This window comes from Rhinichthys klamathensis, unplaced genomic scaffold (genome assembly GCF_029890125.1).
Source record: "Rhinichthys klamathensis goyatoka isolate OS25496 unplaced genomic scaffold, OSU_Roscu_1.1 h1tg000076l_1, whole genome shotgun sequence".
Lineage (NCBI taxonomy): Eukaryota > Metazoa > Chordata > Actinopteri > Cypriniformes > Leuciscidae > Rhinichthys > Rhinichthys klamathensis.
In genome coordinates, this window is record NW_026606618.1 from 677,702 (window position 1) to 699,989 (window position 22,288).

The following is a 22,288-nucleotide window of genomic DNA, read 5'->3' on the forward strand; positions in this document are numbered from 1 at the left end:
AGAGGAAAAAAAAAACAAGAAAAAAAAAAAAAAAAAGTTCATTTAGAAATATCAACATACATTCTATGGACATGTGGAAAAATAAAAAAAAACATTAAAATATTATCAAAATATTTATAGAAGTCACTCACCGTAACAGCACGCCAAGGAACTAAAATCATCTAATCAGGAAATGAAATAAGTTAACATACTGTTGCTTGTGACAGAAATTTACATTATATACATTCTTTTTTTTTTTTTAAATAAACTCCTTTGTATTGATTGGTGGTTCCTTCAAGTTATTCCATTCACTAAAAAGCTCCTCAGAATATTTAAAAGCCCTGTTGGATACTTCCTGTAGAGTCAAAGAGAAGATCCGGCCAATCAGAGCGCAGTAAGGCTTTTTTCGGGAAAAAAGTCCTTGCCAATTATCTGACATGGCAACGGTAAGCAGTCATATCCGAAAGGCGACCCTCAGCAAGAAACATGGCATACATCCACACTCGGAAGTGAAAGAAAAATAAATAAAAAATATATATATTTATAAAATGAAAAACAAGTAACCACGGGGAGAATTGTCAGGCAGTCAGGAAACAACAACAACAACAAAACAAAACAAAACAAAACAAAAACCTTTTTTTTAATAATTTTCCATATTTTAGGGGGAAATAAATGGTTTCCATTGTTCCTTTTTTAGAGTTTAAAAGTAGGATGTTCTCACCAAAAAAAAAAAAAAAAAAAAAATAAAGAAATAGAGAAACTCCTCTTCTTGCAGTAGAACTGTACATCTTTATATGCAGGTAAACAAAATGTAAAAGTGCTTTTTAAAGACTGTTATCCAGTGTATCGAAAGGAGTAGCAGGCACTTAAGTCCATCCCATGTTGTAGTTGTCTGACAGTGGTACATGTTGTTTCGGGTAAATCCCAGGTTTTTCCGTTCCTCCGTTGGATAGACGCAGACAGACATCCAAACATATTCCCAACAAACATTAGCCCAGGATATCCAGGTAGACAGGTGTGGCTTTACCCAAGGCATAAAGAATTTTCTGGATGTCTTTGATGTTCAACCTCTGCTGCGGTTCCCTCTGCCAGCATCCCAGCATAATGTCGTACACTTCCTTGGGACAAAGCCGTGGCCGCTCCAGCACACGTCCTTGTGTGATGCATTCGATTACCTGTAAAGACAGGGAGAGAGTAGGGAATTATTTGTTGATAAATATTCTATTGCAGGGGTCTTCAACCTTTTCCAGGCCAAGGGCTCCTGTTACATATTGTAGAAAACTGAGCATTGCATTTTAAGCGAGGTCTTTAAGTATTTACATACTTTATGATACCATCAATATTACAAAATCAAAACATACTTATTAATGTAGGAGGGACAATAAAATTTTTAGCTAAACTAGTTTTGAGTGATGTTAGTTTTTTAAATGTATTTTATTTTTATTTTATTTCAATCAATTATTCTAAGCCCTCAATCTGAACTTACTCTATCTACTGATTTCAAAATATTCAAATATAGAAATACACTACCATTCATGATGCTGAAAATTCAGCTTCGCTATCACAGGAATAAATATCTTTCAAAAACACTTTTGAATGCAACTTGTTTCAGACCAACAGCATAGGTACTGCAGTATTATTTTTTAGATATTTCAGATATCAATTTTTGTAATTCAAGTCACACAGACTTAAAGTCAAGTCAAAATTCAGAGCTTCATTTCTAAATTATTATATTTATACTCTATGAGGATTTTTGGAAGTATATGAGGAAGCTTTGCTCCGAATTATAACACAAGTGCATTTCTGGAGCAGTCAGATGCGGCGAGAGGACTTGCTGACAGTCCTGACAACACAAGAACCGTCTGATGTGTTTTTTTTCTTCTGTACAACAGACTTAATCTATCATTTAACAGTTCTATGTTTCTGTAGAGAAACAATCTATGGCCTTTGTGTTATGATACGCAAAATAGGACCATCTCATGAAACTGAAGACATTTGCTTCTGTGGATGGCTTCGTATCGACTTTTAGAAAAGACAGATGATTGTTCGTGGTCCCTTGTGTCCACCGCGCTGACTCCAGCTTGTGGATGTCTGTGTTCTATCGACTGAAAGTTTGATTTAGTTTCTTCCACCGGCAGAAATGACAGCATAAGTTCTGATGCAATACAGTAGCCACCAGCCCTCTGGCACCAGAATATGGAGCAGTGCATGTGATTAGCATTCAAGCCCCTTCAGTGCATAATACAAACACACATCTTTCTTGCATAAATCGCACAGCACCTATAGATTATGGTTCGCTGAGTTGATATTGATAATCTCAGTGTGAAGTAGTGCTCAAACCAGCTGCGAATAGAAGCTTCAAGAGAATCGCTGTCGCTTTTTCACTTTTCACAGCTTGGGAATCTGAAGTGGGGAATGAAGTATTTTCAGCACATCCAGCTGTGTTTGGTCAGCAGAGAAAAACATGAAGACTTTCTCACAAAGACTCTGCTTTAGTTTGTATTTGTTCAAGTCGTGGCTGATTATATTTACATATATATATATATAGGCTTAATTTTTAATATGCAAAACAATTTATTTAAAACAATTTTCTTTTGATTTATGGGGGAGAAATATGGCATTATTAGAAGGTTTCAAGAGATTCATCCTTAAACAATCTACATTCACTTCTTTTTTATTGTACAGATAATCCGAGTAAACATATGTGGATATTTGTTTGCACCATTTTTGTTATGAATGCATAAATGAATGCATAAAGCCCAGTTTAGTATCAGTACTGAAAACAACATTATAAGGCTCGTCTAACCATAACAACATTTAGTTCAATAGTGGCAATTATGAGATTTATGTGAAAAGGTGAATAATAATCTTTGCTCTTCAGACACAATGGAATAGTTTGGGAGCAGCATCTCTATGTGTGTGTGGCTGTTTGGAGTTCATCCAAACCTTAGTTGTGAAACGTTACATGGAGAACAACAATAGCCGAAAATTAAGTGGCAATGTTCCTCATTAACTCGACACACGAGGGAATATGTGTGAGACAAAAATTCCAACAACATGACATTTCAACATGTGTACTCCCTGTTCATTTCATAGGAAGAAGTCATGTTCGAGATGAGCTTGAGTTACAAGTCTATACCTGTCAACCGCCGGTGATTATGTTGTTTAATTTCGCTCCTTAGTCATCCTGTCTCAAAACTGAATGCGTCTCATAATGCTAAATTATTTTCACACTCCAGTACCAGTTTTTTCATCCAGTATAGACTTTCTGTCTCCATTAAGCTTTTTATTATCATTTCATCTGGGCAAAGAGTCTTTACACCTTGCTTTCACCTACGGCAGTCATACAGTTTACTAATAACGCGTGACCAAAGCTAGCCAGAGGGCTAGCAAACAGATAAAAAAGAAGACTTCTTTCTGTCAGAGAGATTTTTCTTATGAATCCGATAAAATGAACATACCTCATTATTTGCCAGCTGAAACCATGGCTGCTTGCCGTAGGTGAAGATTTCCCAGAGGATGACGCCGAAGCTCCAAACGTCGCTCTCCGTCGTGAACTTCCTGTACATGATGCTTTCAGGTGGCATCCAGCGAATGGGTAGCATGGTGTGTCCACCCACCTGTTGGAGCACCATATCCTGATTATCAAAGACAGTCAGAGACTAGTGAACTTCACAAACTCGTATACTAAAGATTAACAACACTTTATGTTAAAATACAGAGTTCTATGGGGAAGAAATGATTAAAAGTCTTGCAGATGCATTTTGAGATTTGTTCTTTTTTTTACGTCCACATTTCATGACTTCCAGAATTTTTCATAGTATTTTGTAATTTCTTAAGTACGTCACCAAGGACGATAGCTATAACGTTTCAATAATGACATTTTAATAACGTTTCAAATCTATGAGAATGGAGACGTCCACACCACAACTATAGACACATCATTTCAGAATTGATTATGCCCTGATTCACACAAAGGACAATAACTATAAAGATAACGATACAAAGTTTGAATAATCACACAATTCTTTGAAAATAGAAACAATGACAGTATACCAGAGAAACGATATCTTCAGAATCAATTTCAGATTTATTTTTCAAGCTGATGAACAATAAACTGACAGCCAATGAGAATCCATTCCGACTTTAAAGAGCCAGATCATTTAAAGTGGCAGAGTAAACAGAACGTTATCGTGCACTGGTGTGGAGGCTAATATAGTTATCATTATAATCATTGCTATTCTTTATTCTTCAATTCTGCTTGTAAATTGACCTTCCTGGTTGCTGTGAAAAATATCAATATGATGTACAATTATGGCTGGGCGACATGACCAAAATCTTATATCTAATATCACAATATGAGCAACAAAATATATCTCGGTATAGTTATTTTTGCATATTTTTTTTATGACAAAGTTTTTGATACCATTGAAATTTCATAATTCTCATTACCAATTTTAATATAACAAAAAACGAATACTAGCAAAAGTAAAAAAAACAAAAAAAAAAACAAACAAGAACACCAAAAAAACTCTCAAGCTTACTGAAGACAAGTAAACAGTTATTGATAAAATAAGAACAAAGGAAGCAATTACAAGCATTAGGACAAGACTACATTAGAAAAAAGCCCTACCTGAAAAACTTCAAGCACTAAATAAGTAATTCAATACAAAAAACACTGCATAGTCTTAGGTGTTTAAATTAAATCCAAATTTATTCTCAATAAAGTTACAAAAGTGATTCAGTCAGTAGCAGCGAGTGATTTTCTCTGTCATTCAGACAGCAGGTTTATTAGGCTACTGTCACTTTAAGACTGATAGAATATTGAAACACATGGGATTTCTAAACTGTTTACATTCACTTAAGGCATAAATGACTGTGTTTATGAGAATATTCACTGGCCATTTTGACACATAAGTGTGTTTTTGACCGTTCAAATCCAATAAGGCGGCAAAAAGTTTAGTATTCGCGCTGTATGAGTATCGGCTTCACGCACAGCGCGTGCATGTACTGAAATGAGTTCTCTTTCGCTGCTCATTGTGCTTCAATGGTTTAAATTCACTTGTTTTTAAATAGCAATGGTTAAAAACGTATGCAAATGATAAGCTTTTGTGACAGCACGCAGCACGGGTGCATTGGTTGATAAATTTCTACCAGTTAATTCGTGTCTATCGGTATATCTCCCACCCCTACTTACAATATTTTGAAGAGCTTTGACATGGAAAACTGAGAAACCAGAAAAGATGGAGGAAGGGAAAACAAATGTATCCATTAAGGATTTTTGACAGCTCCAAATCATCAAAGGCCATAAATAAAGTCTCCCTCCAGGCCTTCCAAATGTTAAGCGAGATATTAATCGATTAAAACAACAAGACATTAATCATCTCTGCCCTGGGCCGGCACCGGACTGGATTGGTTTAGAATCTATTTCCTCTTCGTGTCTGTTGCTTGTGTTAATTACAGCCATGCCAGGACAACTGAGAGTGAGGTTTCAATGGCAGTTGCGTGGTTATTGCGGCTTTCAACTCGTAAGTGGCGACTGCGTATTAATTACAAGGCTCATTAGTGGTTTGCTCACATGGGGGTCAGGCTATTGACTGTGTGCAGGAATACAAAGCAGTCTGCGGCGTACTGTACATCCACAGACTGCCTATTTTTTTCTTTGTAGGGTGCTTATTGTGCTTTTATTTTTTTTTCATAAATGCATTTAGGTACAAAATAGTTGTGTGTTAAAAATAATCAGAAGAAAAACAACTATAAATGAGAGTATGGTAAAATGTTCTTTGGCTCTTTAATCCCACATTGCTTTGTCAAGAGTGTATCCTTGGCAACAGGACGTGTCTCTAAGCTCTGAGCACAACAACGACAATTTAAGAATTAGGAAAACGTCACAGTTTCCGATGCTTGGCGATGAATAAATTGCTGTTTATCAATAATCAACAAAACATCTTAGGTTGCACATCCGCGTAGCTCACAACTCATTTCAATTTGCAAACGGCAAATGACTCAGAATAATGAGTGCAAAAATATGAACGTCTTCGTGATTAGGAAACTATAGAGGCATTGAGATGTACTATAATTAAAGTCTGGGAGGTTTTTTCCCTGTGTAATGTCTTTAATGTAGGGAACGATAAGGCAGTAGAAGGCTGTGTATGTTAATCAGCTACGCTTCTGTGATTCTCATTCGCAGCCAGTTCCTCACAGAGGAGGAAGCTGTCCCACAGGCTCCAGTGATGTGTGGCAAATATCCCTCCCCTCGCTGGCTCGCTCTTTCCCTCCCGCCTTTGCCCTTTAGGAGGTGTAAGCAATATGCCAGTCCTGCTGCGGTCAAACAACACTCCTCTTGTTCCGTGAGATGGAGTTCAGGGTACTACTGGGCCGCTGCTAACGCTCCCCATGCGTGGGCAGGAACTGCTCCCTATGGCCATACTGAGCTGCTCGCCTGGCTAACTCAGCCCACTTATGCGTTAGCGCACAACATCCTTGCCAGGAAAAGTCAGCCAGGGATGAAGGTAATGAAGGTATGATCACCATAATGGACATAGATAGAGGGGAGAGAGACAGAACAATGTTTGGAGAGCTTGAAACAGTCAAAATGCGGCGCTAACTGTGTTAGCTGCAATGCTGGCGACTTTCTGCTGCCATGCCAGGTCTTTCCCACAGCCTGATTAGAAATTATATAGAAAATAGCTTATGAAAACATGTTAATGTCTTTTAAATGACACGTCACAAGCTAAAAATGGTCATATGAAAGATTTTTTTCTTTGTGTTTTCAATAAGCCTTTGATTAAAAAGCTAAGAGCTTAGTCTATTAGCTTAGCATAGCGCTAACTGCTTAAGACTGGTTAACTAGATCTTTTGATTAGCTAGAACAAGATATCGCAATAACAGGCTACGTTTTGGATCAGGCATTGAGAGGGATAGTATCTTGTATGATACAGTTAAATATACTAGCATACTATTATTTTTATACTATTATACCTTTTTTATTTTTTATTCTGTGGTGGAAACAAGGTTCCACTGTACACAGCTTACTTTTTCTGTGAGTGGCTGTTATTGCATGCAACTTTTATTTCCCATTTTTTATTAAACGTTTACAAGTTAGATCAAATGAGTTAAAAAGATTACGGCTATAAGTAACAGTTCAATCGTCACACTGGAAATGTAAGGTCAAGTGAAGTGCACTGCACTGTGAGATGCAGTCTACTCTGTTTTATACTGCAATGTATCTATAGAGAAAAGTGCACTAAGTAGACTACAGTATATGTAGTATGTTAGAATGCTAGTCCAAACACATACATATTTAGTGTTTTTGTTTAGTGAAACTATTTGTGCTCGAGTGTTTGGGAAATTGAATCGATTGTATTGATTGAACTTCCATTCATCTGAATAGCTTCCCCCAGATTGCTCCCCCCATCTTATCTGAGGTGGAACGACGAGACTGCAGATGCATGTAAATCAGTCTGCGGGGCTTCGTTGAGATCGGAATGAGAACTGGCAGGGTGGTGACAAAAATGCCAACGCAATCTGAAAGGGCACTGATGAAAGGCAACACAATTAGCGACTGGAGGGGGGAAGAATCATAGACGAGGAGGATGGGAATCACATAGCGGTAATTAATGCATATTAAAATCAATAGCATGTTTGTTTTTTAATGAACAGCTGACGAGAGATGATGTCATTAAATGAGTTAAAGAGCGTTGAGGAAATAGACATATGCGGTTGGAATTTCCAGCAGTTTTCTGTGTCACTTAGCTAGAGAAGATGTACAATGTACCAAACAAATGTGCATTAACAGATGGAAAAAGTAACACACATTGCATAATGCAGAGTCAAGGTTTTCTGTTCTGGGACTATTGACTTGGTTACCCATCAGTTAATGGAGTATCCAACCTCAACAAGTCCTTCATCCACATTATAGAACTGTCTAGCACCAGACACGGGTGGGTTTGAAGCAAGGTCTTTGCTTTGCCAGGTCTTGCTGGCAGGAAGTTGAGGTGTTTGGTTCCTACATCATGGCCCTCAGCGCAAATTTACACTGACAAAGAAAACCTGAGCAACTCGAAATCGACCCCAGCTTCTTTTCCTTCTGCAAGTGAGATTATACGGCACAATCATTACATGGATGAGGAAGCCAAGCTGTTGATGAATACTGACTCTAGGCTAACTGACTGCGTTCAATCCCTGGAGACCACCTTGTAGAGGTTCTTTCTGGAGAATGAACACGTCAGAATGTCACGGGTGTCAGAGAAGACGGGCTGTTGGATGCCATTTTGGTTTATATCTGCTCTGAGATGAGAGGCGTATGTGCCTATTGTGGTTAGGCGCTCTTAAGAGAGACATTTTCAGATCAGGTTTAGGTTTATACTATAACAATTTGTGGAAATCAAGGATACTCAACTCTGAATAGTGATAAAGGCTTTGTTTCTGAAACCTAATGATATGCTTCCTACATAGATAGCTAACTTCTAAGGCTACATGCTAAATCACATTAAAGTGTCTGATTTGAAATGCTCTACAATGGCGCATAAACAGAATTCTGCATGGCAGATTTGACTCAAAGGAATCCAATAGAGCTTAACGATAATCCTTAAAATACATAATACACAAACAGTGGACAGAATAGCCCATTGTATTTGTTCATCAATAGTATTCTGTATTGAATTAAATGTTAAAATAGATCTCATGCTGCTTATCTTTAGGCATCAATGCCAACTGCCTCGCAGACGCATGGGGCTTTAGGTTTGCTTTTGCAAAACAGTCAGGGTTTGGGTCACTTCCTGTTTGTTAGGAACAGTAAATTGATCGCTGCCTCTTTTGTGCTGCAGAGTGCAATCAGCCATTTCACAGTGCCATTAAAATAAAGTAAGCCACAGAATATATTAAGTGAGATGAGATGCAATGGTCTATTTGACATTTACTGTTAATGTAACATATTTCCTCCATTTCAATTAGGACTGATTCTATGGGAACAGCAACAACCCGTGTCTACTGAAGGATCTGCATTTAGAAATATGCTACTTTTGAGGCAAAAGTAGCTTCTGCTTTTTGGTCATCAGGTTTATTTTTTTTCTTTCAGTGTATTCAAAAAAATGTCTTGCTTCCGGTCACTTTTACATTGTCCACCGGGGTAAGCAAGGTTAGGCATTGTTTTAAGCATGAAATAGGTCATTTTAAATATTATATTACTCTACAATAAATAACATATATATATATTCATAAACATCACAAAATAAATGTAAAATTAATTTAAAAAATAATAATAATATAATAGGTTTATATTAATAATACTATCTTATTATTATTTTTATAGCAAAAAAAGTTAAATTAAATTAATAAATTTTTCTATGTATGCAGTGATGCTAGCCAATCATAACAGTGGACGTTTAGTGACAAGCCTTAAAGGAGCCGCCCCTTAAAATGGATACTGGAATGAGGACTAAAAATAATAATTTTTACGCATTTGCCTTTTTGTGCGAAACAATTTGTTAACATTATTAAGTGAACCTCAAAGAACATATTAAAATAAATAAATTCCATGTCATTACCCCTTTAAAAACATTAAAGGTGCTATATGTATTTTTTAGCGGCCTCTATCGGTGATGTTTCAGATTGCAACCATTTTTTACAAGAGCTCATGGTACCGGCCACACTGAGACTTTCAACACACCGGCGAAAGCATCACACAACATGCTGGAAACTCATGTAAACTCCCACTGCAACGTTACAATAATAGGCTACTTTTATCAGCTTGACGTTGAACTAATGCTCCATGCTCGTACCATGATAACGTTACATTGACTGCATTTAGCCGACATTTTGTGTTCGCATAAGGTATTTCACTAACTATTCGTGTCTTTTACAATCTGGCAGCAATGTCAATATAGATGAATGTATAATATGATAATGAAAACGGTTAGTGACTAGACTGAACAATTTCAGTGTAACAGTAAGATCGTAGGAAGTAACATTACTGTACTGAACGTGTCTGGAAATGTGTATTATAAACAATATGATAGTAGTGGGATGAGTGACGTTAGACAGTAGATCTAGTACATAAAATAAAAGTTACATCCTAAAGTACCTACATTTTGTTATCCTGGAACAGTCTTTTGTATTCATTTCATATCTCATGTATGTTGTAGTTTACCTTGCTATTTCATTACAGTTTACCATTATTTATTTCAGCATATCTGAAAACTTGTAATTTATCACAATAAAAACAGCAGAGGTCTCTCCATAATTCAAACGCTCTGCCGATGTTGATCCGTGTTTTCGTCCTAAGTCGATCCGATTCACGTTTGGCCTGACGAGCTTCAGCAGATACATTTTTGTTTTGTTTTTTATATTTATGTGGAGTTAGTGTTGGAGTGTGTGTTGTGCTGGAGGCAGGTCGTTTTGGGGTGTTATCAGACTCCATGTCGTCAGCTGCAGTGCCGTCGCATAGACTGTATATAAAAAGGAGAGAGGCTCGGGAGCGCGCATGCACGTCACATCCGATGGATTTTCCAGAAAATCCGACCCGGAGACTTCACATAGAAATAGGAATACTGGCCTTCAGAGGTAATAGCAAAACCCGACAAGTGGATCATTGTAATGTGTGATTACAACCCCTTCACACACAGGCAAAAAAAAAAGGATTCATTTTAGAAGAAAAGTTCCATATAGCACCTTTAAAGCACACTTACACTAAAACATTAGAACACAAAAGCATTAAAAACACTTTAAAAAACAAAGAAAACACCTAAATAAACCAAACTTGATATTTGATGTGGCTTGTTTGAAATACATAGTATGGCATTTGTCTCCTCAGTTCAAAAGTCCACCACAAGCCACTGATAGAATCAGTACGAATGCTGATTGAGCTGTTTGCTTGTTTCTAATTTCACTTCAGTGCCCTAAAAATGGGAGTCACATTCAAAGCAGCGAGATGAACAATCATGTTCAAATCAACTTAATCTAGTCGAGTGATAGAGGAGCTCTGTAAATTCCGCGTCACCTCATTCATCCTCTTGTTGAGCACTAAGTGAAGACATACATTTTAATTCATTTAGGGCCCTCATCTTGCAAATTGAGCCCTCTGTCATCCAGACCAAATCTACAGAGAGGCCCATGTCTGTGTCAGACAAAGACAAGATTTTGATTGAGGATCTTCTGTAGAAGCACAAATGAGTGTGGAGCATGTAATTGAGCCAACCAGCTTGAATGAGTCAGAATTGTCTGAATTCATTCTTGAAATTTTAAGAAATAGTTCATCCAAAAATTCTAATTTCTATAATCATTTACTCACCCTTGTGTGGTTCCAATATCTAGCAGAGTGTCCAAGCTGCTATTTTCCCTACACTATTTTCTCTTCTCTTCATGGTCCCCATTCACTTTCATAACACAGACAAACAGCAGCTTGCACATGTTTCTAAATCTCTCCGTTTCATGCAAGAATATATAAAAGGCAAATGAATTTGGATTGACAGGTGAGAAAATGATCACAGAATTACCATTTATGGTGAAGTACTGTATCACTTTAAAAATATACTCCTTTAATTTAAATCTAATATGGTTGTGAATCCACAAATTATGAATGTAAATCTACAGAATTATCCTTGCAAAACATGAATATGACATGTATTTTTAAAATACCCAATAAATGGTAACATTTCATCAAGGCTTGTATTCAGAGCTCTGTGTATGATTTATATGTTTAATGGGCTTTGTTTGTATTCATGTTAGTATCTTTAATACCAAATAACAAATATGGTGATTTGTTTAACCTTGTTCTTAATTAATTAACACTCAGTATGACTAATCTAATGACTGTAAATAAACAATTTGATTAAGGTCTTTTATAATAAAAGCAGCTGGATATATCAATATTACAACTTTCAAGTCATTCAAAATGAGTAATTATGCATCCAATTATGGATCCATCATACGCCACAATTGACAAAGGGTTAATTTGTGTTTTGTGGATATTTGATGACTAATCAATGAGCTACATACAGGTTCAGACTGTCTCGGAGCTGAATAATTCAAGATCGTATGAATGTTTTTTCCACCGACTTAAAATTTTTGACAAACATTTATTTTGCTCAAGCATTTATGAATACAAAACCGCTCTTACCCGATAGTAGTCAGTGCTGTAGATGTCTCTTGACATTCCGAAATCTCCAATTTTCACGAGCAGCCCGTTGCCCACCAGGCAGTTGCGTGTCGCCAGGTCACGGTGCACAAAGTGCTGAGACGCCAGGTAGACCATCCCTGATGCGATCTGAGTGGCTATGTGCAGCATCTGAGACAAACCCAGTTCACCATTAGTCTGCAGTGGCTGTCCGTCAACCAGGATCATTGCATCTGGACCATGAGCTCTGGAAGTATAAAATAGACAGAATGACCCAACTGATTTCAGTTCTGTCACTTTGGACCCAAAAACTATTTGGATGCTTACAACACACTTAAGTCAATGGGGCCTATCAACTGTCTGGTTACCAAAATCTTTCAAAATATCTTCCTTTGTGTTCAGCAGAAGAAAGAAATTCATACAGGTTTGGAACAACTTGAGTGTGTGTAAATGACCGAATTTTTATTTTTGGGTGAACTACCCCTTTTGAAAAGTAAACGAATTCTGTAGTGCATTATATAAGAATTAAAGTTATATTCATGAATGCAGAAGAAAACAAATCAATGGAAAATTAAAATAAACTAATGCGGCTATTCATGTCAATGCAAATTATCAATAGAGTACTTTCCTCTTCAAAGGAAACGAATACTGTATGATGCAATTTGCATCCCTGCCAGTTGTTTCTGCCCTTTCATGAATCTATCGCCTTATAGTGTCATTACGTATAAAGCAGTTTTGACGAAACCTGTTATTCCCTATAATCCTACTAGCTGGAAAAAGAAAGCAATTTCTGCTCTTGCGACAGAGCCCTGTCAGAAACCATGTACACCTATGTATCCAACTTGTTCAATACCTTTGTGGAAGGTTGTAAGTAACCTATCAGTCACAGTCAGATGAGCCCTGCTGACATCCCAAATTTTACATCACAACGATAAGAAAACGGCACGCAATTGGTTTACCCAACATTCTAATGCAGGGGTTCCCAACCATTTTGTCATCTGAACTTAAACTCTCATTTAAATTAAAATATTACCTATATTGCTATACAAATTTAAAAAATGAATCACTACTCTATATTTTTTTTTAAATCTAGAGTTATTACAGGCAATACATTGCTAGATATGTCATTAGATTTATATAATTATTGACATTTTTTTTAATTGAAAATTAACACATATTTTTGCATTTTTGCACGCACATAATTACAACTTTCAAATAATTATATTTTTGGAATTTTTTTTTTAGATACTTCTGAGAAAGTGTCCTGTAGTCAGATAAATATCTAAAACGATTTATTTATTTAGCAAATTATTTTATACTTGTGATTGTATTCAATTTTATGCCCATATTAATTAAGAAACTATATGGAACAATAAAGTTTGTCTGACTGCAAGACCATTAAAAAAGGAAAAAGTCATTATAACATAACAAACCTAAACGAAAGGGATCAGCTGATCAGTTATAGGAGCTGAAATATTCATGTTAAGCATCAAGACTTTAGATGTACAAAAATGGTGCACTCATATTACTATGAATGGGAGAAATTTTAAAGCGCAAAGAGGCAGAATAGTCCCATCTTCTAAAAAAAAAAGAGCCAATCTCCAATTGGTAAAAAGCCAGCATTCTGAGACAGGCGCTTATGACTGCACATGCGCATTGGCCGGTCTAGCCTGAAAAAATGCAGGGTTTTTTTTTTTTGTCATGATTGAGCATCTAGAAACAAAATTTATTCAAAGAGATAGGAGCTGTACTTGCATGACTGAAATAGCTGCCCAAGAGGTGTTTCAAAGATGGCTGTTGAGTGAAATGTCTTGCCTTAAAGGGACTATTTGTACCAATTTCCATGTATAAATCTCTTTTTGTATTGCCAATGTATGAACAGATTGTAGCGAAAAATAGAGACCTTCCCTTAACTCGCTCCCGAAAGCATCTCTTCCGAATGTCACATGGAATGAATGCTTATACAATGTTTATGATAAAGGGCTATTCTGTACTGTAATGTCAATGTGTCATGCACATAAAAGGGATTAATTCAAACTATAGTCTCACATAGTCAGATCTATATAGTCTATAGCAGCGGTGTTTTAAAATGAGGCAGATGTAAATGTAAATTTATGTCCGTTACACTTCATTTTCCTGGTTAAATAAACATTAAATTAAAAAGAGAGACCAAATACACTTCTATTTTTGACAATAGCTATGTACAGTTCTATTTATTAAAATCAAGTATAAATTTCATCCAGATAGTGTTTTTATGCATATTTACATTTATTAATAACTAAAGGTAGTAACAATTTAAACAATGTATATTACTTGTGAACTAATGTTCAGCTTTTTTTTTTTATAGTTAACTTATTTTCATCAGTCATCAACCTTGTACACACTGGTCACAGACACGAAGATGTACCTTTAATTTCACCAAGCTGATTGATCACTAAAAACTTTCAAGTTTGATTTAATTACTTTTTTATTAGTCTTCCCCCTAGACAGCAACGTCTTGGCCCAGATCCGGGCCACATCTGGTACATGTGGATTTCACGCGTACCAGATGTGGGCCGGATAAGGGCCAACACTATGTTGCTCTCTGGGACATTAACGCCATCATTATCTTCATTCAGGCTAATGAGAATGCGCACAAAAACAAGAGGCAGAATTTATCACACGAACCAATCATATCCAATCATAACTGATCATATCCAATTAAAGCATGATAGAGGCAATGCCTCCTCTCATGTGACTTTCCCCCATTCATTCTCAATTACCCCCCACAAAACCTCTTCTGTCGACACGATGCTAGTGAATCGCAGATCTGGTGGAAACATCCGCTATTATCAAATGCTTTCTTAACTGCTGCTTTCACACCGCTGTTATTTTTGTTGCATGTTTATTTTGTTATTGAGACGAAAGTGCACAGCACATATTTACATATAATTCATCTAAAAGCAGCTCTCAGCAGCATGGACGTGTCGGGATGTTCACTGCAAAGGTATTTCCAACTTTTTACTTCTAAGCCGAGAACGAAAAAAAACTTCGCTGTGAGGGGCCTAAAATCATGTTCAGATTAAGTGTGCACAAGTGCGAGCACGTTGTTGGCTGCATTTCACTTAACGGCCACAGGTGTCGCTAACAACAAGGGTTTCTGAATTCTACATATACAGTTGTGGTCAGAATTATTGGCACCCGTGGTAAATATGATCAACGATGGCTGTAAAAATAAATCTGCATTGTTTATCCTTTTGATCTTTCATTATTTTATTTTATTTGGCAAAACTCCGACCTTTTATTGAGGTGAAAGAATTGAAAGTGGGGGGAAATCACATTTTGAAATAAATGTTTTTCTCCAAAACACGTTGGCCATAATTATTGGCACCCTTTTATTAATTATTGCCTTTTTGCAACCTCCTTTTGCCAAGATAACAGCTCTGAGTTTTCTCCTATGTCTGATAAGTTTGGAGAACACCTGACAAGAGATCAGAGACCATTCCTCCAAACAGAATCTCTCCAGATCCTTCAGATTCAAAGATCCATGTTGGTGCTTCTTCTCTTCAGTTCAGCCCACTCATCTTCTATAGGGTTCAGGTCAGGGAACTGGGATGGTCATGGCTGAAGCTTCGTTTAGTGCTCAGTGATACATTTTTGTGTTGATTTTGATGTTTGTTTTGGATTGTTGTCCTGATGGAAGATCCAACCACATCCCATTATAAGATTTCTAGCAGAAGCCATCAGGTTTTGATTTTTTTTATCTGTTGGTATTCGCTAGAATCCATGATGCCATGTATCTGAACAAGATGTCCAAGAGCTCCAGCAAAAAAAATAGGCCCACAACATTAAAGATTCAGCAGTATATTTAACCATGGGCATGGGGTACTTTTTATCCCTGTTAGCACCAAACCCATCTGGTGGGTTTGCTGCCAAAAAGCTCTTTTTTTAGTTTCATCTGACCCTAGAACCTCATGCCATTTGATGATCCAGTCATGTCTGACAACTGAATATGCTGGAGTTTGTTTTTGGATGAGCGAGGAGGATTTTTCTTGAAACCCTCCGAAACAATGTGGGGATGTAGGGTTGTTTGATTTTTTTTAAGGCTTTTTGACCCCAAGGCTCAACTAATCTCTGCAATTCTCCATCTGGGATCCTTGGAGAGTCTTTGGCCACTCAATCTTTCCTCCTCACCGTGCATTAAGACAATATAGAGACACATCCTCTTCCAGGCAGATTCATAACGGAACTTCTTAATTTTTGCCCTGATGGTGGAAATGGGGATTTTCAATGCTTTAGCTATTTTCTTACAGCCACTTTCTATTTTGTGATGCTCAACAATCTTTTGCTGCACATCAGAACTATGTTCTTTGGTTTTACTCATTGAGATGGATGATTAAGGGAATTTGGCCTTTGAGTTTCCTCATATTTAAACTCCTGTGAAACAAACAAGTCATAGCTGGACAATTTCATGTTTAGTCACCCTGGTGTGATAAAAAATGTAAATATTCATGAAAACATACTTCAGAGATATTTTACTCATAAAAAATTCTAGGGGTGCCAATAATTGTGGCCAACGTGTTTTGGAGAAAAACATTTATTTCATAATGTGATTTTTCCCCCACTTTCAATTCTTTTACTTCAATGAAAGGTTAGAGTTTTGTGATTTTTTTTAATGAAAGATCAAAAGGATAAACAATGCAGAATTATTTTTACAGCCATCATTGATCATATTTACCAGGGGTGCCAATAATTCTGACCACAACTGTACCTGTAGCCCCTTTAACGGGACATTGGCATCAATTACTCATACAATATCACAGTCAATGTTATATTTTGTTTTTATTTAAAACATTTCATTAAAAAAAAATGTTTTAAAAATAATTTGCCATTTCTGTCATAACCCTAGCCCACTGCAACTCCTGAGGATGATTTGTATCATAAGACTCTGAAATTCCCAGAGCATGACATTGGAATTCAGTGGGTGTATAATTATGTTCAACAATGGTCTGTGACCTCAATCAATAACAACTGATTCCCTTTGTATTTGAGATCATTTTACAAGCAAAGCATAACGATTACTGCATCATGACATAATGTGTGTGTAGTGTGTTGATTCCATCCACACACCTGAGGAACTTGTTGAGGTCTCCGTGTTTCATGTACTCGAAGACCATGATAAGCGGGTCACCGTCCACACAGACGCCGTAGAACTTCACGATGTGGTCGTGCTGAAGGTTGGTCAGCAGCTCGGCCTCCCGCTGGAAGTCTTTCCTCGCCGCAAGGGTTGGGTCCTTCAGGGTCTGAAGGAAAGAAACAGAAGACAGATTGTTTATTGTCTAATAATCACAAAATTAGCTACTCAGCCAGGCACTTGAGCATTGTGGGCAAAAAAGGGAAAAGTTCAATTAAAATGAATGAATCCATATTTCAAAGACAAAATGGTAAATGGACTGCATTTATGTAGCGCTTTCACAGACCCAATGGCCACCAAAGCGGTTTACATATTGCCTCACATTCACCCATTCACTCACTCATTCATACACTGACAAAACATTAATATTAGAGGATATCCAGGAATGAAATGTGCCTTTGTTTTTTGATCAAAATTTTGGGATTGCATAAGTCAAACTCATCTGCATAGTTTTGGACTTGGAGGAACCTAATGAGAAATGAGTTTGAGATCTCAGGAGACTTTAGTATCTTGACTAATCAGCTAATCAGAGACATTTTTGAGATTTATTCTGAAACATCAGACATTTGTTTGACAAATAAACATATAAAAAATGTTTTGGTAATGCATGTTTAAAATGTTTAATTACAAAAAAAATTGATAAATGTTTAAAAAACAAATCATTAATATCAGAGGTGTAGATTTAGAATATTGATATTGTAGATAGTGTAGATAAGATATTATGCTTTCCCCCTGATGTTGTATAATTCACGGAACCAGACACCAGTTATTTTGCCAAGAGATCTATTATTTATTTTAATCATTATAAGAAGATATAGGAGAGAGTGACAATGGACCAAACAAAGGTCTTCATTCCAGCATCTCTGTTATCTCTGTCCTCTGGACAAAGAGGTTCGGTCTTATATGCCACTGACCAAAAAAAACTGCATTACCAGAGGAACATATGGTTTCTATTATATCTAATTCCTATGCTTCGGTGGAATCTACATACACTGCTCACACATTTCACGTCTCTAACTCTTCAGCACAAACTCTCTCACCCCCTGTTCATGCAGTCTAGCTTGTCCCAAAGTCTCTCTCACACATATGTATTCAAGAACTCTAAAAAATGCTGGGTTGTTTTAACTCAATCTTGGGTCAAATATGGACAAACCCAGCCGTTGGGTTCCATTTTTAAATTGTATTTTTAATCCAACGTTTGGGTTTGTCCATATTTGACCCACAATTGAGTTAAAACAACCCAGCATTTTTTAGAGTGAGTGATTCACAAAATACAATGATTACAAATGACTATGGATACAAATAAAAAGTAATAATACAGATACATAATACAATTGATTATGAATATTAATAAAAAGTAATACTAATACTGAAAACAATATTAAATGATGACATTTTAGTCTTCAAGAGGATATATTGTGGATATACAGGAATGAAATGTGACTTTGCTATTATTTTTTTGTTCGGTACAAGTAAATTAATTAAGGGAGCTTAAATGAGTCAGTCAGTAATAAATAATTCAAGTGAACAATTAATAAGGTTAACGGGACTAACCTCTCCAACTAATCTGTATATAAACGGATCCGTCTCTAATGGCTTATGAATCTTCAACAATTTAAAACCAGTGGGGCATGCTGAGCTATTTTTGACAGTATATGTAAATGCATAATCAAAATGTAGATGAGTTGACACAAATATTATTTTGTAGACATCTAAAGTGCTTTAAATCATTCAGGTAACATCAGACTTTTTCACAACAATTAAATGCATGGACTAAACCTAGGGATGCCAAGGAAGATGCACAAATTGACCAGTATGACGTCTCTGATTTGCTCGTGCCCTTCTTTGTCTTTTCTTGGAAGATTAAATAGTCACCTGTACACATCCGTCTTTTTGTCATTTTATATCCCATCATTCACAGAAAAATACCCCCCCTTTGTGGCCTTGGCCGTGATATGTCAATTGGTTTCCCAGACACTCTTGCAGCCAGATGCAGCATCACGTTGTGTTTGTGAGGAATCGCTCCTTCAATTATGTTATAATTGCGTTTCGCCCTCAGAGCTCGCAGTTTAATTTTAATTAGAGCTACCGTGGGTTAATCCATATCAGGAATTGCAGAGAGGTTCATGCGTTCGAGATGGATGAGGGAACCAATTCGCAGATGGCGAGGTATCTATCCCTATCCATAATGCTTTATTACCCCTGTGTTGCAAAATTGGCCACCTGCACAGGCTGGAGAGAGCAGAGGGGACGAATCCAGCACCACCTGGGGGGCTGTCACTCGTAATAAGGGTCTAGAGGTCTTGGGCATCAGGTGGAGATGAGGGAGAGCAAAGGTATGAGAGAGACGCTGGCAGCTCTTTGGCCAAAATACAAGGAAAAACTTGACCTCTCTGAATATGAGTTGGACGGCTTTCAAACAACAGCTGCTGTGATGGAGCTCCATGAAGCAGACGAAGCCAAGCAGCTTCCCAGAGGAACTTTTTATTGCTCAGAGGTTGTTCTTTCAAAGCTGAAGAGACTCATTTAGATTTCATTTAAGTATCAACTTTGCCTCAGACTAGACATTTCTCCTACAATGTCTAGATAAAAACGACACAATTGTTGAAATACAGTGGGGGGAATAGAGCTATAAAATGAATGTGGGCTGCATAGCTCAAACTCGTGTCTCATTAGATTCTTCAAAAAACAGCATGGTTTGGTCTTGGAGGAACCTAATGAGAAAATAGTTTATTGAAATCACTGCCTTTTGATTGAATATTTTAATATCTTGACTAATCAGAGACATTTTTTTTGTGGTTAATTCTGAAATCAGACAATTGTAGAGTCTTTTTAATGGTGGTGCAAAATCGACAAATAAATAGACATTAAAAATAAAATAAAAATAAATTTAATAAAACAAGCATTGGTCAGCTGCTTTTCTTAATGGCCATCTCAGTGTATTTTGTGTGTCAAAGTTTATTGGCTGCTCCCATGTGAATAGTCCAAATGACAAAATGGATTAAGAAATGGGAGAAACATTAATTACAGTATTTAATTTCTATGTATGCATCAATTTGGAAAGGGAGTTATTAATCTATGTCATAGTTACATTTATCTGTTTTAAACATGATTTAAATAAACAAATGTATAATACATTGTATTTAGATTTCTTTTTAGATTCTTTAATTTTAAGTAGCACTCTATTCTTTTTCTTAGGAAAACAACTGAAGTCTCCTCTATTTGCTCTCAAGTAATTTCATTTGTTTAAAAGAAAAACAAATTAGATATCAGAGAGATCATTTTTGGATTAATCTTCCAATGGGTTGGTGGTAAAACAGGGCATGTGGCTGCTTGTGTTGTTCTTCACATGAGAATCTTCTTCAGAAACCGTCAGCTCCATCACTCTTGATCACAGCATCTCCAGAATGATGTGCTTTGCTGGATGATAAACCGTCACTAACAGACAGTGTTATTGCCCCAGATTTATTTCTCCAACCATCTCGGACTAAAGCGAAACACCATGAAAGCCAACAAGATCTCACAGATGATGAAAAAGAAGAAAGCGTGGGATATATATATATATATATATATATATATATAATTAAAATCCAGGTAAAAAAAAAAAAAAAAAATCTCTATATATTTAGGTGGGTGGGGTAGGTAGGTAGGTAGGTGGGTGGATGGGTTAGGTGGTTTAGGTTGTTAGGTGGGTCGGTGGGTGGATGGGTTAGGTGGTTTAGGTAGTTGTGTGGGTGGAGTGGATGGATGGGTAGGTTGGTCGGTGTGGTGATGATGGGTTAGGTGGTTTAGGTAGTTAGGTTAGGTCGGTAAGTCGGTGGGTGGATGGGTTAGGTCAGGTGGTTTAGGTAGTTTAGATAGTTAGGTGGGTGGGTGGTTAGGTTAGTTGGTTAGGTAGGTGGGTGGGTAGTTTATAATATTATTTCTTAAATGATTAATATTATTTATAACATCATAAAGCTGATAATTCTTCCATTTTTTTCCTCGTGTAAAAAACTCAACAAAATACAAAATATGTTTGACTTCATACTTCAACATGTCAGCATCTGTGAAACCTTGAAACTTTGACATTTCTAAACCGACAGACAAACTGACGCACTTAGATCAGCACTGATCTGAAGACCTCCTTCAATAGACCGCCTCAACTCACTGGACGTTGAGTTCCTTGACCTTGGTGAATAGTCCCATGTGGTAAACCATGTTAAAGCATTATCCAGGAACTGTCTGCCCACAGCGATGACTCATTCCACTCCGTCTATGCCATGAAGACTAAACCACAGCACTGCAATATCTTAATACCCCTCCAAACCTTATATCAATGCCAAATATTAAACGCTATTGTAGCTGATCTCTCCTCGGAGCACAGCAGAGCTCTTTCCATCATTGATCTTAGTCAACAAATCCTCCACCACCAAGACGTCTAGCGCTCGTTCCCTGAAAGTAACCCCGCTCTAGCGGGCACAGGAGGATCAACTTTATATGTCATTTGAAGGGGGCTGGAAAAAGGGGCTTGACCTTTCGAATGAGTCCTGTGTAACTGGAGAGCGCTACGGTCCTGCTGGAATGGAGGGATCATCTCTTACCTTGACAGCCACCAGCATCTTGTCCTTAGTGGGGCTTAGGTTGTAGCACTCTGCCAGGAACACCTTCCCAAAGGCCCCTTCGCCCAGTTCCCTCTTGAGCACGATGTCTCTGCGCTTAATGTGCTGTACATCTGGAGGGGGAAAGAGAGAGAGAGATTGAAAGGATTGTGTGACAGTCTTCCTGCGGGCGGTGCTGCAAAACAGAGATTGAGAAATGTTTGAATTTCCTAAGTCGGATTGCTGTCACTCAGGCTGATCAGGTAACTTAAAGGAACGTGGCACCAAAAAACTATTTTTTTATGACATATGGAGTGAAAGAAAAATTAATTATATATACACACATATACACACAACAATTATAATAAATAACAATATATTTATTATCATTGTTATAATAATACAATAATATTACACATAAATTAAACAAATTAATAATAA

The 22,288-nt window shown here is 37.0% G+C and overlaps 1 protein-coding gene across 2 annotated transcripts in view; it reads right to left on the reverse strand.

The window, feature by feature from the left end:
• Nucleotides 1–711: 711 nt before the first annotated feature.
• Nucleotides 712–22,288, reverse strand: part of ntrk3a (neurotrophic tyrosine kinase, receptor, type 3a) — a 219,456-nt gene continuing 197,879 nt past the window's right edge. Inside the window, exons 13-17 of one of the 2 annotated variants that reach the window (XM_056250806.1) lie at nucleotides 21,851–21,981; nucleotides 17,204–17,376; nucleotides 12,098–12,341; nucleotides 3,441–3,617; nucleotides 712–1,154 (exon numbers count right to left, since the gene is read on the reverse strand). In XM_056250806.1, coding sequence (XP_056106781.1) covers nucleotides 969–1,154; nucleotides 3,441–3,617; nucleotides 12,098–12,341; nucleotides 17,204–17,376; nucleotides 21,851–21,981 — 911 coding nt within the window. In that variant the 3' untranslated portion in view covers nucleotides 712–968. The remainder of the gene's footprint in view (nucleotides 1,155–3,440; nucleotides 3,618–12,097; nucleotides 12,342–17,203; nucleotides 17,377–21,850; nucleotides 21,982–22,288) is intronic. The other variant, XM_056250807.1, reaches the window with a different exon arrangement.